The 14,534-nt window shown below is 42.0% G+C and overlaps 1 protein-coding gene and 1 long non-coding RNA gene across 3 annotated transcripts in view; both read right to left on the bottom strand.

Moving 5' to 3' along the window:
* LOC116801182 overlaps positions 1-14,534 on the bottom strand; it is a 77,693-nt gene that overhangs the window by 13,857 nt on the left and 49,302 nt on the right. The window lies entirely within an intron of this gene.
* LOC6610848 (ATP synthase-coupling factor 6, mitochondrial) lies at positions 10,459-11,099 on the bottom strand. Of its 2 annotated transcripts, XM_032719283.1 has the most exons (3): positions 10,991-11,099; positions 10,740-10,930; positions 10,459-10,684 (listed from the first exon to the last, which is right to left on the bottom strand). In XM_032719283.1, exons 1-3 carry the CDS (start codon positions 11,033-11,035, stop codon positions 10,537-10,539), a joined length of 384 nt encoding a protein of 127 aa, XP_032575174.1. In that variant the 5' UTR covers positions 11,036-11,099; the 3' UTR covers positions 10,459-10,536. The 2 variants fall into 2 exon arrangements, with proteins under 2 accessions (XP_032575174.1, XP_002035414.1); XM_002035378.2 differs by having other exon boundaries at positions 10,740-11,099.

Below are 14,534 nucleotides of genomic sequence, written 5' to 3' on the forward strand. Positions count from 1 at the left end.
CGGAGGACACTTGCTTACTTTAAGGATATACTAATATAAAATATAATTATTAATATATAATATAAACATATTTTTAGTACGCACCATTGACTTTATAGCTTTAAGTAATTATTCATCTTTTGGTTAACTCTTTACCATGAAAACGATGAAGATGCTTGTTATTCCTGAGTCTAGCCACTGTTATCATAGCTTTTGCTTACACCAATATGAATACCAGCGAAACCAAAAAAAAAAAAAACAACCGCAACAAAAGCACACGTGTAGCCATCGAAGAGGCAACAAAAAAAAACTAGGTTCAACAAGATGATGATGATGTTGTAGGGACATCGAGGGTGTCCTGCCCATTTCCGCTGCCGAAGTCGTTAGCCAGCGTTCAAGTTTTCGGAGGAGAGCTCCAGGACACCAAAAGCAGGTGTCGTTATGGGCGCAAACGCCAAAAATTTCAATAGCGCAGCGAAAGTTTCATTGACTTGACAGGTGGGTATTTGCCCCATCTACCTGGAAGAAGCTGTAATTGTTACCGTTTAAATTCCCATTAAACGCGGCTGGCCTAGCCAAATGGCTCTCTTAGTTGGCCGGCGGCGCGGGAAACTGGCCAGGATGCGAGTCAAAATATGTCACAGCGTTTAAGCCAAGAGACAGACAACAACGGACAACAGGCGACGCACAAAGCACAAGGATCGCTGCTGCTTTTTGAAGAGGCCGCCCGCTATTAACAAACCGTAAAGTAATTTCTTGCTTTCCTGCACGGAAATTAGACATTTTGTCAAGGGAACACTCACTCCCAGCCGAAGAAGGCGAAGCCACTATCAATGTTTCGCCTTCGGGCCAAAAAGCAAGGACAACAATACCAAGAACAATAACCCAACAGTGTCGGCATAAATCGGCACTCTGAGAAAAGTGGTTGAGGAATGAAATTATGCTTATTTCGGAAGAGTTTTGCTTACATTTTCCAAAAACAAGTCAATGTAAAATATGTAGATAGCATTTCTCAGGGGAGCCTCTGATGACAATTGTAGTCATGTTTAAAGATTATGAATGTATTAATAATATTAAATAATATTAATCCATATAAAGTTGAACTTTTTCTCGGTGTAAGAAAGTCTTATCAGAGCTTCGCACGGACACTGCCTGGCAAGTTGAAAGTGAAAATATTATAATGAAGTATGTTGTTAGCTGTTTCGAGATTTTCAAATGTATCCATCAGATACAGGGCCCGCTCATCGTGGAAGCGGGGAAGGCGCAACGAACATTTTGTAAGTAAACAAGCAGCGGCGGCAACAAAAGTTTGTCTATTTAAAAAGTTTCGAGCTGCACAAAAGTTATAAAACATGAAAATATTTCTTAATTATTTTTATAAACAAGCAGCCAGCGTCCCAGGCTCACTGCTCCCCGGGGGCGTGGCACAGACTTATCCTTGCCCTTGCCCTTGCCCTCGAAAATTTAAAGCAACCCGAAAACTCTGCGGTGGTCGAAGTTCTGAGCTGCGTTCCGAATTTGTTTGTCTTGCTGATTTCTGCCCGAGGTCAGGATTGTGTTTGATTAGCATAAATATGAGTGGAATCTGGAAAAAAGGGAACACTTCGTCCCTTTAAATGTTGGCAAAATTAATTACGTGGGCGAAGAACATGGCAAAGGATATGAAAAACGTTAACAGCTGAAGCACCAGGAAATTCCATCAAACATTGAAATAGTAGCGTGGGTATTGCGAGAGAAATATGAGATGTTAGAGAGATATAAATACTTGGTTAATTAATTGCCTTGCTGTTTGTCTGGGAATTATTGAAATATTTTTATTCGATATTTTTCTTCCATCCGAGCTCCTTTCCTATCTGTTACCCCTTGTCCGAACCCCCCATCCGCCGAGCCCAGTAAATTTGATTGCCGTTATCTGCATTTTATTATGCTTTTTCCACCGCAAAAGCGACGCACAGCCATTTTGAAATGGCTTTTGATATACGAGCATGAATATGAAAATGGTTGCCATAAAATCATCCCAAATGGATGAGTGTGGCGGCTGAATATCTGAATATGGTGCGAGCATTTTTCGGTGTGTCGCTGTTGCAAAAACTTAAAATAAACTAAGCCAATGATTTATAGTTTGATGCCAGGGAGCAAACAAATGTTCTATGCCAAAATGAAATTGTCAATACTTTTTAAGATGGTAAAGCAGCGCAAATATTTGCCTCAAATTTTATTACTCAATTAGTAGCAACATTAAATAGAGTGTGGTTTTAAATGGCTTAAATAAGTGTGCCCTGCTAAGTTAGGATGAATATTATTTGAAATTCGGTTATTTTGCTTGCGTTTAACTATACTAATTTTTAGCGAAAACAAAGCAGAGACTGCCTGACTATCGGGTACCCTTTAGTGCAATGGAAATAAACATATGTAAGTTGCAAGCGATCTTTTTTCCAGCTTGCGATTTTTTAAATATTAAAAATTTTTTATGTTTAAAATATATTTTAACTTTTTACCTTAATTATCACACTCCTTTGTCTCTGTTCATACAAAATGCCCCATTTAACCGATTTTTAAATTATTTTATACACGCAGCAATTAAACCTAGTCGCTGGCAATACGAAACGCGGTTGTTTTCAAATATTTATTTGTTGACCAAATTGAATGTGATGCATTTTAAAGTGCTTCAGTTGCTGCTATCCATCGCACGAAGGTTTTCCACACGCTGCAAGCGTAACGTTTCAATTTGCTGCAACAAACGCTCATAATTTATAAATTTAAAATCTATTTTTGCCACCCAGCAGCGAAGAGAAAGCGACCTGAATGGCGATGGAGCTTAGAGTTTGGGATTGTATTGTTGCTGATTTATCGCGAACCGCAGTCAACGTTGCCATTGTCTGCGTTTTTGGCACTGTTAACCCGATTTTCCACTTTTCATGCGACAACGATGTATGCGAGTGGGTGGTTTCTGGTTGGGTGGGGCTATAGATGGTTGGCGCTTGGTGGGGATGATTATGTTTACGTTGCGGCAACGCTAATGTGAAGCACGTCCCGGCCAAGTCACGTCACCTAGCCAACTCCGCGGTGCGCTTCGGTTCGGGCCAAGACAATGACAGCGGAATGGAACGCATCGGGAAACGACATCACGTCTGGGTACCGTGCGAGATTTCTTGCAATTTCATATGGCTTGCTTTCGAGGAACTATCTTTCAATTAAATTCCTATGCGCCAAGAGGATTCCTTTGGCTCCACTTCTCGGCTTCGCCACATGTGCGCTTCGATTTTGATCGCGGATTCCGGCACGTTGGCCCCAAAAACTAATTTCCCGCCCCTTGAACTTTCCCAATAATAACTGAACTGCTGAAATAAACTGCAGACTGAGAGTTTGCACCTTAATTTGATTACAAAATTGGCGAGCTCGCCACGATGAGCAGGAAAATATTTTCATTGCATTTTTGCGCTTGTCGCGTATCATTTTAAGCTCTTTTACATAAATTTTCCCCCGCCCTCCATAAACAAATATTTTTCGGTCACGGGCGATACATTTTCCGAAAAGGGACCAACGCAACGCTTTGTCGCAGTTTTCAACTTCATTTAATTTAATTTATATTTCAGCAGTTGGGTAATTTATGTAACAACTTTTTGGCTGCCGCCGCTGTTGGTGTCCTTGTTATTTGAAACTAATTTGCATAAAGCGAACGTCAAGTGTTTTGGCATCCGCCTTCTACCTGACACATCCATATGTGCCTCATTGAGAGATGAGCCTGCTTATAAAGCAACAGGATCTGAATCGGAATCTGAATCCGAATGCGAATCCGAGTCGCCGTAAATTGCGCCTTGATGACTCTTTTGAAAAGGGCCCTAGACTCGCAATTCGATTTCACTTTTATGGCGCATAAATTATTCAGAGTTTGTCTATAGTCTATAAAATGTTGAGCTTCGTTGAGCCAGCACTAAACAGGACATCATTCCGTTGACCCCATAGCAACGATTACAAGAATCCACGGAGCAATGGCTAACCTTGTATCCCTTTTTTTCTAAATAGACAATTTGCCCATCTTTACGCACTATTGTTTTGTATTCTCCGGGCGATGTCTTGTTTCGTCCTGTCGTTCCCTTCGCTTCGCTGGCATAGAAATCAGTTTAGTCCTGCGACATCGCCTCGATTTATGCCAGAATCCTTTTGTTGCCTTTCTCACTGTATTTTTTGCGGGCTGCCAACATTTTTACGACTAAATCGAGGGCCACAAAACGTTACGGCAAATCACTTTTCAGCTTCAACTTTTCTTCAGAAGCATATGGGCATCGTTTAAAAACAATTCGAGCTTAAAGCGAATGATCAAGACAATGTTGTTGATTGCCTTTAAGGAGTCGTACACTGAATAGTAAAATCGTAAGCCAACGCAGGAGGGGCACCATTGCTTCTACTTGGGTAAATTCAATTTAATTTCCATTGGTTTTTAATCCATTTAAGATTTTCCTTGTCGCTCTCCATCCGACTTATTGAAAATGCAGCCTCATTGTTTACCCCCCAAGCAGTGCTCAAAAACAAATAGAAGTGATGTTGCACTTTTCGTTCGTATTTGCCAAAGCAAAAAAATAAACAAGTCGGGGAGAGAAAAGTGATTGAGTGATTCCAATTAGTTGATTTAAAGTGTATTGCCATAAATGGGGGAAATCCTATAATAAGACATTCGTGCTCGAAAGGACTGTGCCAAAATTATTTCGAACAACTATTCACATGATAAGATCAATTTCACTTATTGAATATAACAACGTTGAACTTATTTGCCTGAGCATGCTGTTTTTTCACATGGTATTGTATCTTCCAATCGCATGACAGAAGCATTAATACAATAATGTATGAATAAATAAAATTTAATTTTACGTAAAAACTGACAACAGTCCCCAGACAGAACCGTGGATGAAAGCCAGCCAAAATCCGAGGGGAAGTAAGGAAACTTGGCAGGTCAGGGAGAAAGAAAACAGTTTTGTTTTGTTGGCCCGCTTGTTGTGTGGCATATTTGAGCGTATTTGCACAAAATACGTGAAATTACGCGAAAACTTCAGTTTGCTTGTGTCCTGCCAACTTGTCCGTGTCCTTTGTGCTACCAAAAAAAAAAAAAAAACGAATAAAGGAAAACCCGTAAGAAAAGTTCAGAGGCAAAAGCTAAGTGCCTGCAAAGATGACTGTGTGACTTGTTGTTATTTTGCATTTAATTTCGACGACCTCCAGGGACCAAGTGGCGTATGCGCAATATTTTACAACAAAAGCTTGTGAGCGAAACGAGCTTGTCGGTAAGGACCTTTGTTTAATCTTTGGCACATTGAGAGGTGCCCTTTGCCAGCTCACTTTATAAGCGAATTATTAATGAGCTCCTTGCCATATAAGTTAATAATCCGCTGGGCACCAAAATGGAAATGGAAAATGCTCCACCAATAATAACAGGAACACTTTACGCCCAAGCCGGAGCGGAAATCTCATTTGTCATGCAGCCTGGCCATTTATCAGTTGGCATTTAAAAAGCCATTAAAACCGAATCCGGCAGGAATGAAACTGAAAAAAACAAATTTTTATAAAAATAAAATTTATGAAAAAAGAAGGAAATCTGGCAGCGTGGAAGTCGCTGGTTCGACAGGTTTTCTTTCAGTTCCGATTCGATTCATAATTTAAAAGCCAGCCGATTGCCGGCCCACTGACTTTCACCAGAGCCAGACCAATAAATTAATATAAAAATTCCTCACGCCCAGCCAATAAGTGAACAGTGAAGCGTTTTATCGCTTCGTCCAGACTCGCAGGATGGCAAGGATAACAGGCCGGCAGTCGCAGGACACAGGCCCACGCAGCGTCGCCGTCTTGAGATCGTGAGATGTCTGAGATGCCGGCACACTCGAGCCGTTTGCTTTGGACTTGGAACTGGGAACTTGGGACCTGGGTCTGGAACTCCAACTCGAACTCGGCCCTCGGAGGCCATTGTCGGCCGCTTGGCCAGACATCTGTGGTATGCGCAAATAGAACATGGCATAAAACGGAGCCCGGTTCGAAAGCCATCAAACATTTATAGCCACGCGGACGAAACATAGCTGCTGGTTATTTCATTGTCTGTAAATAAATGTAGCAAGTCAAATACCTCAGCATACCACTTGGTGCATTGAGTTATTTTAAGACGTATATTTGTTTCAGCTAACGTTTTATTTTTAACTGATGCCCGAGCATCGTATTCCACTAGTTATCAGATGCAGATACTAGCCAAAATGTAAGTTATTTATTAACTAATTGCTGTCGACGCTTAAATCGATGCAACCACCGAGAGTCTCTTAAATCTAAAATCGCTATATAAAAAAGTCGATAAAGTTTTGCATGTGACCCTGATGCAAGAGCGAAAGAAAGGGGCAACTTTGTTAATGGTTTTGTCATAAATTTTAATTCGATTGCATCAGAGCAGACGCTGAGGCTTCCATTCAAACTGGGCATGAAAAATGCATTAGACGCTGCAGCCAAGACTCGAGGAGCCGGCTGCAAAAGTTTTTGATGGTGCGGTTGCCCACGAAGACAGGATTCCCAACACACACAAGAACTGCACACACTATCGCCTCGGAGAGAAGCCAAGCCGCAGACACAGTCCGTTGTTTGAAGACTCAATTAATTTATGCAGTGTGAAGTAAAGTTTTCGGCTCGAGGAAGCCTTAAAAATCGCATTGAAAGGGCGGCAGAATGCAGAATGAAATGACCAAATGCCCACAATTACAGCATACGAATGAATGAAGTAAGTAATAAGGCGCCAGCAGGCTGGAAGATCGGCTTCGTTCAGCAGGAAATGCGTCCAATTAATGAATTTTAAATGCGTTCTCATTGTCACTTCCGCACGCCGTAGGCAGCACCTGCAGTCCACGGCGCACGGTGCGTATGCTTGACGCGTTATTTGCAAGTCAACCACCAAGCCAAGTCTGTGGGCGCGGCATGCCGGATCTGGTGAAGGATAAAGGACACTGCGGCGCCATTATCTTCGCCATAAGGCATACTGCCATTCAGGACATCAAGCTGGAGGCGAAATAAACAGTGGAATTAGAGGATTGAAAGAAACCCACATTGGAAACTTTTGAGGAATAACCATATACTTGTACAAGCTTTTAACACCATTATTCACCAATAGCTTGTTCTTATTTATTGTCAAGTGATTTTTACGAGCTAATTTTATTGTGAGCAGTTCTATAAATAGCTTTGCCCCACTGTGCCCGCAGGTGGGAGGCAGTGCGTGCGCAGCCTGCAAAAGGCGCCCACATTAACTACAAGGATAATGTCGCCCGTCGTCCGCCCGCCGGCTGCGGCATGAAAAAATAACAAGAAAATGCCAGGCATCGTTCATTACGAACCAAGGCTCAGGCTCAGCCCTTTTGGCCAGGTGCGTGGATGTGGATGTGGATGCGGCAGGACCAACAGAAGGATAACAGGGGGCAGAGGACGAGCGACAAGACAAGGAGGCATCCGAAATGTTTTATTGTTGTAACTGTCGCCCGGCGGCATAATATATAGTCTGGAACGTATCCTGGAGCGCGACTCCGCCGTTGACACAAATCACATGCAACCTTTGTGGAGCGCTCGCCTCCGGGAAAATGAAGTGGAACTTGGGCATTTTTGGTGCTCTCCGGCTCTCCTGCTCACCTGCTTGTATGTACGTGCCCGCATTTCGCAGTTCCTGTATTTTGGACTTGAGTTCGGGAGACCAAATTACGTAAGCTTAAAGGGGGTCTTAGTGCTCTATCTTGCCGGTAAACCGTCGCCTTTGTCTGCGTTTGCCGTCTTCCGTTTCAACAAATGTTTTTGTTAGCGCAGCGCTCTCAAGTTTTCCGCTTGCAAAAATTATGCGGAAACGGAAGCGACAAAAGGAAAACCACAATTGGAGGGGCGTCCTGTGTATCCCGTGTATCCTGTGTGTTAGTGCGTGTGTGTTCAAGTGGCACGTGTCCTGCACACACTCACATGCCACACCATATACACACATATACACACATATACACACTTATATATCCACCTGGACCCACTTTGTCATCAGGTTGCATTAGGACTATTCAATTTTCATTATTAAATAATGCCCAGGCATTGATGCGTACGTGCGGCTCGGCAAAATTAAATGCACATCGGAATTTATGGGTTCCGGGCAAAATGACAAATAGTGCGTGGCTGATCCGCACAAGACACACAAGGTAAAAGTGTAATTAAATTTGTCCAAAATTCGAATGCACATCCTGGGCGAGGCGAAGGAGCCATAAATCTGGGCACATAAAACCCGGGCACCGCCCCGGCTCACAGCGATAAATCACAACGAAATTCACATAATTTTTATCGTTTTGCACAATTTTGCATGTGCTCACTTACTACATACATATATGTATCTATATGTATGGAGCGAGCCTCCTTTCGCATCGGTTTTCAAGTTAAACGTTTCAATAAAGTCGAGCACCTGTCAATAAATCGAAATTGCCTCTCGTATTATTTTTATCGGCTACGTTTCGTTTACATTGCACAAGATGCTTCACTTTCAGCACAGCCAGCGGCCAGATATATATACATACATATATATATATATATCCACGTCTATATATCCACATATATGTGAGCCACGGACATGTGTCTGTGTGTGGTTCAGAAAAGCGGGAAAGCGACCTTAGATATCTCTCACCGCCTCGTCATCGCCATCATCTTCTTCCAGTTGAGCGGATCCGGTGGGTGAAGTCCCAATTCCTTCTGTGGTTTCCAGTTCTGCTGGCTTCTCCTTAAGTTCCCAACTTCTCTTATTTCTTGGGCGGTCGAGTTGGCAGTTTAATTCAGTTTTCGGCAATCGAATTGCGGACAGTTTTCATGGCTTTAATTACGGCTCGTTCGCCTTTGAAGTCATTTTCCTCGTAGCTTTAATCTTAATCCACTTGCGCTTAAAAGCGGCCGAGCACAATTTTTACGAGCGCCTGTGCTTTATGAAAATTTAATAAGCCGGCAACGAGGAGAGTGCGCATAATGAGAGTGGCGGCCTGGGCCCGAAAAATCGGGACATGCCAGGACAGCCAGCAACCAGCCAGCAACCAGCCAGCATCCAGCCACCGCATCTCATTCGAATCAGAATCTGACTCCTCGGATGAACCAACCAACCAACCACCGCCCACACATGTCATGTAAAAAGACTGTTTAACAAGCAGAGCCAAGAAGGAGCAGCTTAAAAATTAAATGCGTTTCTCGTTTTCACATGGCTGCCATCGAATAGGTTACAGTGATTCAAAATGCCAAAAAAAAACAATTAATTTTAGATAGCGGAAGATAATTATAATTAAAAAATATTTACTGATAATTTACTATGACAATTTGTGTGTAACTTATGATTAATTAGATTTATTAAGGTTTGGATATATGATACAAAGGATATTATTAAACGCTGTTTCTGTTTGATTGATTATAATATATCAATTTTAAATTCTATTGAACTATTTAGAAGCCAAATAAATGTATAAAGCCTCAGGTTTACTTCGAGAATAATAACTTTTATTATCTTTTAAATTAAACCCCCAACCCAGACCCCTGTCTTTGTTTCAACCTTGTGCAAGACGTTGCTCTCGTTGTGCGGAGCCAACAAACAAGCGAAATATTATTTACGAGCTGTCAAATCCCAGTTAACATGCCTTACACAAGGACCAAGGACGTCTTCGGTGTGTTGGTGTAGTTGTTTGCTCGATGCGGCCGCATAGTTCGCTAAGAGACAGCTGAAGATGCGCTGCCACAGTTACAGGACACAGAGCTACAGATACAGATTAACAGCAACGGTACCAGAGATATAGACACAGATACACGGGTACAGATACAAACGCACTGCGAGATACTCGTATGGCATTCAGAAAGTGTGCCAGGACGTCTGGACCGTAGTCAAATGCCGGATCCTTGGATCCTTGAGGCCGACTGTAGCGGAGCGGCATAATAAAATAAAAAAGCATAAATGAAAGCGAGGGCAGGCCACGAAAATAATTTAAATTTATGTACTTGTGCGTATTTATTTGTGCGTTTGGCTTTTATTTCCTTCGCGACGTCTCTTGATTTGTTTTTCTCGCTCCCGCGCTCGTCCTTTACACGCTGCCTCTCGCTTTCCTTCGTTTTATCAAGAGCAACAGCAGAAAGCATTAAATTCAATTTGCTTATGTGAGTATCTGTGTGTCTGCCACTCAGCGTCAGTTACACGGAAAAAATGGAAGGGGGTGGGATGGGGCATGTGGCATGGGGAAGCGCCAAAGGACGAAGGACCAAGGGGAGGGACAAGGCCATGCGAATGGCGGCGACCTGTTGTGTTGTTTAAGGAATTACTTAACATGGTAAAAGCATGTGTGTGTGTGTGTGAGTGCTGCTTATGCATGTATGTGCTTAATAAATATTTCGGGTATATCCTGGAACAGCTCCAAACGGGTAGCTCGAATCCGCAGGCATTTAAATCCATTTTCTTGTAACATAAACATTTTATAATTTTTAATTCAATGCAAAAGTATTAAGAATTGTGCGAAAATTTAAACAGCATTTATAACGATTATTTTTGGTGATGATCTACTTTTTTTTGTCCTTTTCATCCTTCCCCTTTGGTTCATCAGTTTTCTTGCCATCTTTGGCTTTCACTTCTTTTTCACCACCCTTTTCTTTGGCCTTTACTTCTTTATCTTTATTCTCTTTCTCAGGCTTTGGTTGGTTCTCTGGTCTAAGTAAATAGTTATATTTTTATAAAAACGTTCTCCAATTTAAGTGCAACTTACAAATCATCAACCGAAATAGGATCAATATCAATATCGGGCAACTTGAATTTCGGAAACTCGAGCATATCCACGCCCTCACCGCCGCCGTATTGAAGAGCCAGGCGCTCAGTGACTTCCTTCAGCTCCGCATCGAATTCCGGACCAGGATCTACGGGCTTTCCTTTGGGACTCTTCAGCCGATACTCACGCACCTTGTCCAGGAAAATCTGGTAAATCGGATCCTTGTAGCGATTGGATGCGGTAGTGCTCACCCTCCTACATAAAACTAGGCTTGGTTTTAGGATACGGCTAAACATTTTTGTTAGTTTTGTTTACTGTTGATTCGATACTGTTTCTATGCGATAAAATCTGATTCTGAGATATATATCTCCAGGGTAATTTGATTTAAAATAAAATCATTGCCTTCAAGCAGGCTAACGATCTTTTTAAGATTTGAATTTATATTTTAAAACGTTTTATATATTTAATTTGAAGTATCTTTTGCGTTTATCAAGCCCCCCAATTTGGGCTAGCGCATCTGAAGTGCTTCCCTGCTCCAGGAGCATTTTTTACGCACCGTTGCTGCCCATTCTCCATTATTCCCGAGCGTGTAAGATTTTCTCTCTGTCTGCCTCGCCTTATCTGCGAATGTCTGTGTGTGAGTGGGCTTGACAATGCGAGTGCCATCTCGACAAGTTTTTCTCAAAAAGTGAGACAAGTGGAAATCCGTTAAAGAAATACGTGAAACACATAAAGGCGGTGATGTTGCTGCTGCTGATGTGCACGCAGCAACATACATACATAAATATATGCGCGTGTGTGGACAAAGAAATGTCGTCGGCAGCAAATAAAAATTAATTGAAAAATGTTTATCAAGGACTTTGCAGGGGAAAAATTTAAATGCGCAGAGCAGAAAAGAGCTGAAAAGAGAACTGAGCCGGCGGACAAACTCTGATAATTGATGGGAAGACATGGCTGTGAAAATTATAATTAATATAAATTCCCATTCACCTCCTTCCCCTCCCCCCACCATCGCTGACAGTGCAAATAAATGGATCATTGTCGAGTGCGAAATGAGGAATGTGTAGCTTCTAAGCCGGGCTTAATCGGCCATCGCCACATGCGGCTCATTTCAAATGCAGCCAGCACTCATGCTGCGTTTCACATCCGCCACTCGAATTAAAATATACGAACATATAGTACGTACATATTGTGTGCAAAATATCCACACCGAACTAAAAATTATGCAACGCATTAAAAATTTAACAAGCGCTTATCCGCTTAGTGCGACGCCCGAAACACGAGGGGTTTTTGCCCGCCAACGTCACTTTCAATATTTAAATTTTGACATTTTCTGCATTTGACGCCGCCATGTTGAGGGTAGGTGAGGGGGGAGCGGGGGAGTGCTGCGCGGGACATGGACAATATTGCATCAATGCAAATTGGGCAGAAATAATATGCAAACATTGGCACAAACAGAATGCAACCTAATTGGCAGCAATAACAAACTTGCCACGCATTTGCGATTCCAATGAAGAGGGTTCGCTGTACTACGTGTTTTGAATCGATCAAGTTTCTAATGCAAATACTAATATAAGTTTTTGTCAAAAAAAATAACTGAATTTAGCTATTAATATATAGTGGTTTTCTATCTTTGTTTCATGTTTTAAAACTTACTTTTTTTATCCATATTCTTATGATGTAATATTTTTAATCAAGATACGATTTCGATCCTATTTTTTTGGTGTTCCAATATAAAGTTACCATTTGAGCGTTCATTGGTGAAAACAAGAAGATGTAGAACGGTTATTGCCTGCTGGTGGCATATATCAGGGCTTTTTTGCCTGGTGCCGAGCGCATGTATCTCAATCTTCATTCCGACTACTACACAGAGCTAAGGATTAAGCAGTTGTGCGGCTGCCACGCCCCCGCCATTAAAGTAGTTTCCCCTAACTTGGTTAGAATTAATATTTAGCTGAGCGCAACTTTATTTGCAGTTGGCAAATGCTTTAACCTCCCCCGCCGACAACAAAGTGAGCAAAGTATCCTGCGGTTGCCTGCCGCTCCTTGAACGTGTATCTGTATCTGTGCATCTGTGTATCTGTGCATCCGTGTATCTGAGTATCTGAGTATCTGCGTAACTGTGTGGGTGTTCGTACATACTGTGGCTGTGTGTGCGTGTTTTAAAATGCAACAGATGCGCCAAATTAATGCGACCATTAAATTGTATTAGCGTGTGCAAAATGTAAAGCGCATTTGCCAGCAGATTGCTCCAGCCAAGTGCGAGTGTATCCGAGTCCGGGCTTCTGTGTGGAATTGCGAATGCATCCCGCTATCACCGCAGTTGCTGTGCGTTGTATTCGCTGCAAATTTGTGTGTGAATAAACATGAGAGTCGTTGCATTAATGCGCATACAAAAGCCAACTGAGTCGAGTCCTTGCCGGCGTAACAGCTATCCCTGCGTAGGAACAAGGATTTAAATATCCCCGAGAGCGAGGGGGTTGCGAGATGCGATGCTGGGGGATTGAGATCTGCTCAATGCTAAAATATCACACAGCAGCAGCATCAAGTTTATGTGGCATGCCACAGAGTACACACAGATACAATTACACAGGCACCGAGCGATATACAAAACTGCATTTGCCGCTTTTTGCCCGTGTTTGCGCTTTTCGCCGAGCTCTCTCATAAGTGCAACTTCAACGCCAACAACGCGGCAGCAAATAAAAATGATAAATACGTTTTTTAACTAGAGGATAAACAAAGGGGGAAAAATTAAATTTTAATATCGTTTACCCCATTGTAACCTATATCAGAGAGGCATGTATATTAAAAAAAGCTGGAAATATTCAAATGTCAGTAGAAACATTATTTTTTGCAATCAAGAAACATGAGTGCAACTGCATTGTTTTAAGCTACAAATAAAAAAATTTAAATGTTATAAATGATATTTAAGACTATAAAGATATTCGATTTTTGAAATAATTTTATTAAACCAACTAAAAATACTTTTTCTTACATGTTACATTCACGTTTCATATATTCCTGCAAGTTAGATAACTTTTTACTGTACATTCAATGGACTTTAAATATTTTTTAAATATTTCAATAAAGTTTTAAGGCACTCTTCCATTTTCTTTAGTGCATCTCAAAGGATGCCAACTATCCGGCGGACGGGAGTAGAGTGCTGGTTGCAGATATTTATTCATTAGCCATTTGGCATAATTTGTTGGCTAGCTTTGGGCGCTCTGTTTCGTCCTGGTAAAATTGCCAGCAACAATGGAGCAGTTCCGATTGTAAGAGGGTGGTGTTGGGGTGGTGGTTACCACTAATAGGCTTCTAATTGGGCAGTCGCCGCCTTTTTGTTTGCTCTACTATTCTTTTTTTCGATGTGCGCTATTACTCGCTGTTTCGGTATTCCAATTAAAATGCATCTGTTGTTGATGTATCTGCACCCTGCCGGCGGCAGTTGCAAGTAATTTTAGCCACATATTGCCAAAGTGCCGCAAATAGAAGCAGCCGTGCTACAGTTGCCCTTAAGCTGCACGCAGAGCTCATTAGAGCGAACCAAATCTGTGCTTAGAAGGGGTGCCATTGGGTGGTCTTTGTTGCAATGGAGCAGGGAGTCCGGGAGTACCGAATACGGAATACGGGATATGGGGTATTAGATCCATTAACAGTCTGTACCTGCTTGATTATACATTTCGGCCTGCCCGGAGGAAGCTGCTGCTGCTGCAGCTGGCGTTGATTTGGATTTTCGGCTGGCTGATGCGATTAAACAAAACTCACTAATGGAGCTTACTTCACCAATTCGGCGGC

The sequence above is a fragment of the Drosophila sechellia genome, chromosome 3L (assembly GCF_004382195.2).
Source record: "Drosophila sechellia strain sech25 chromosome 3L, ASM438219v1, whole genome shotgun sequence".
Lineage (NCBI taxonomy): Eukaryota > Metazoa > Arthropoda > Insecta > Diptera > Drosophilidae > Drosophila > Drosophila sechellia.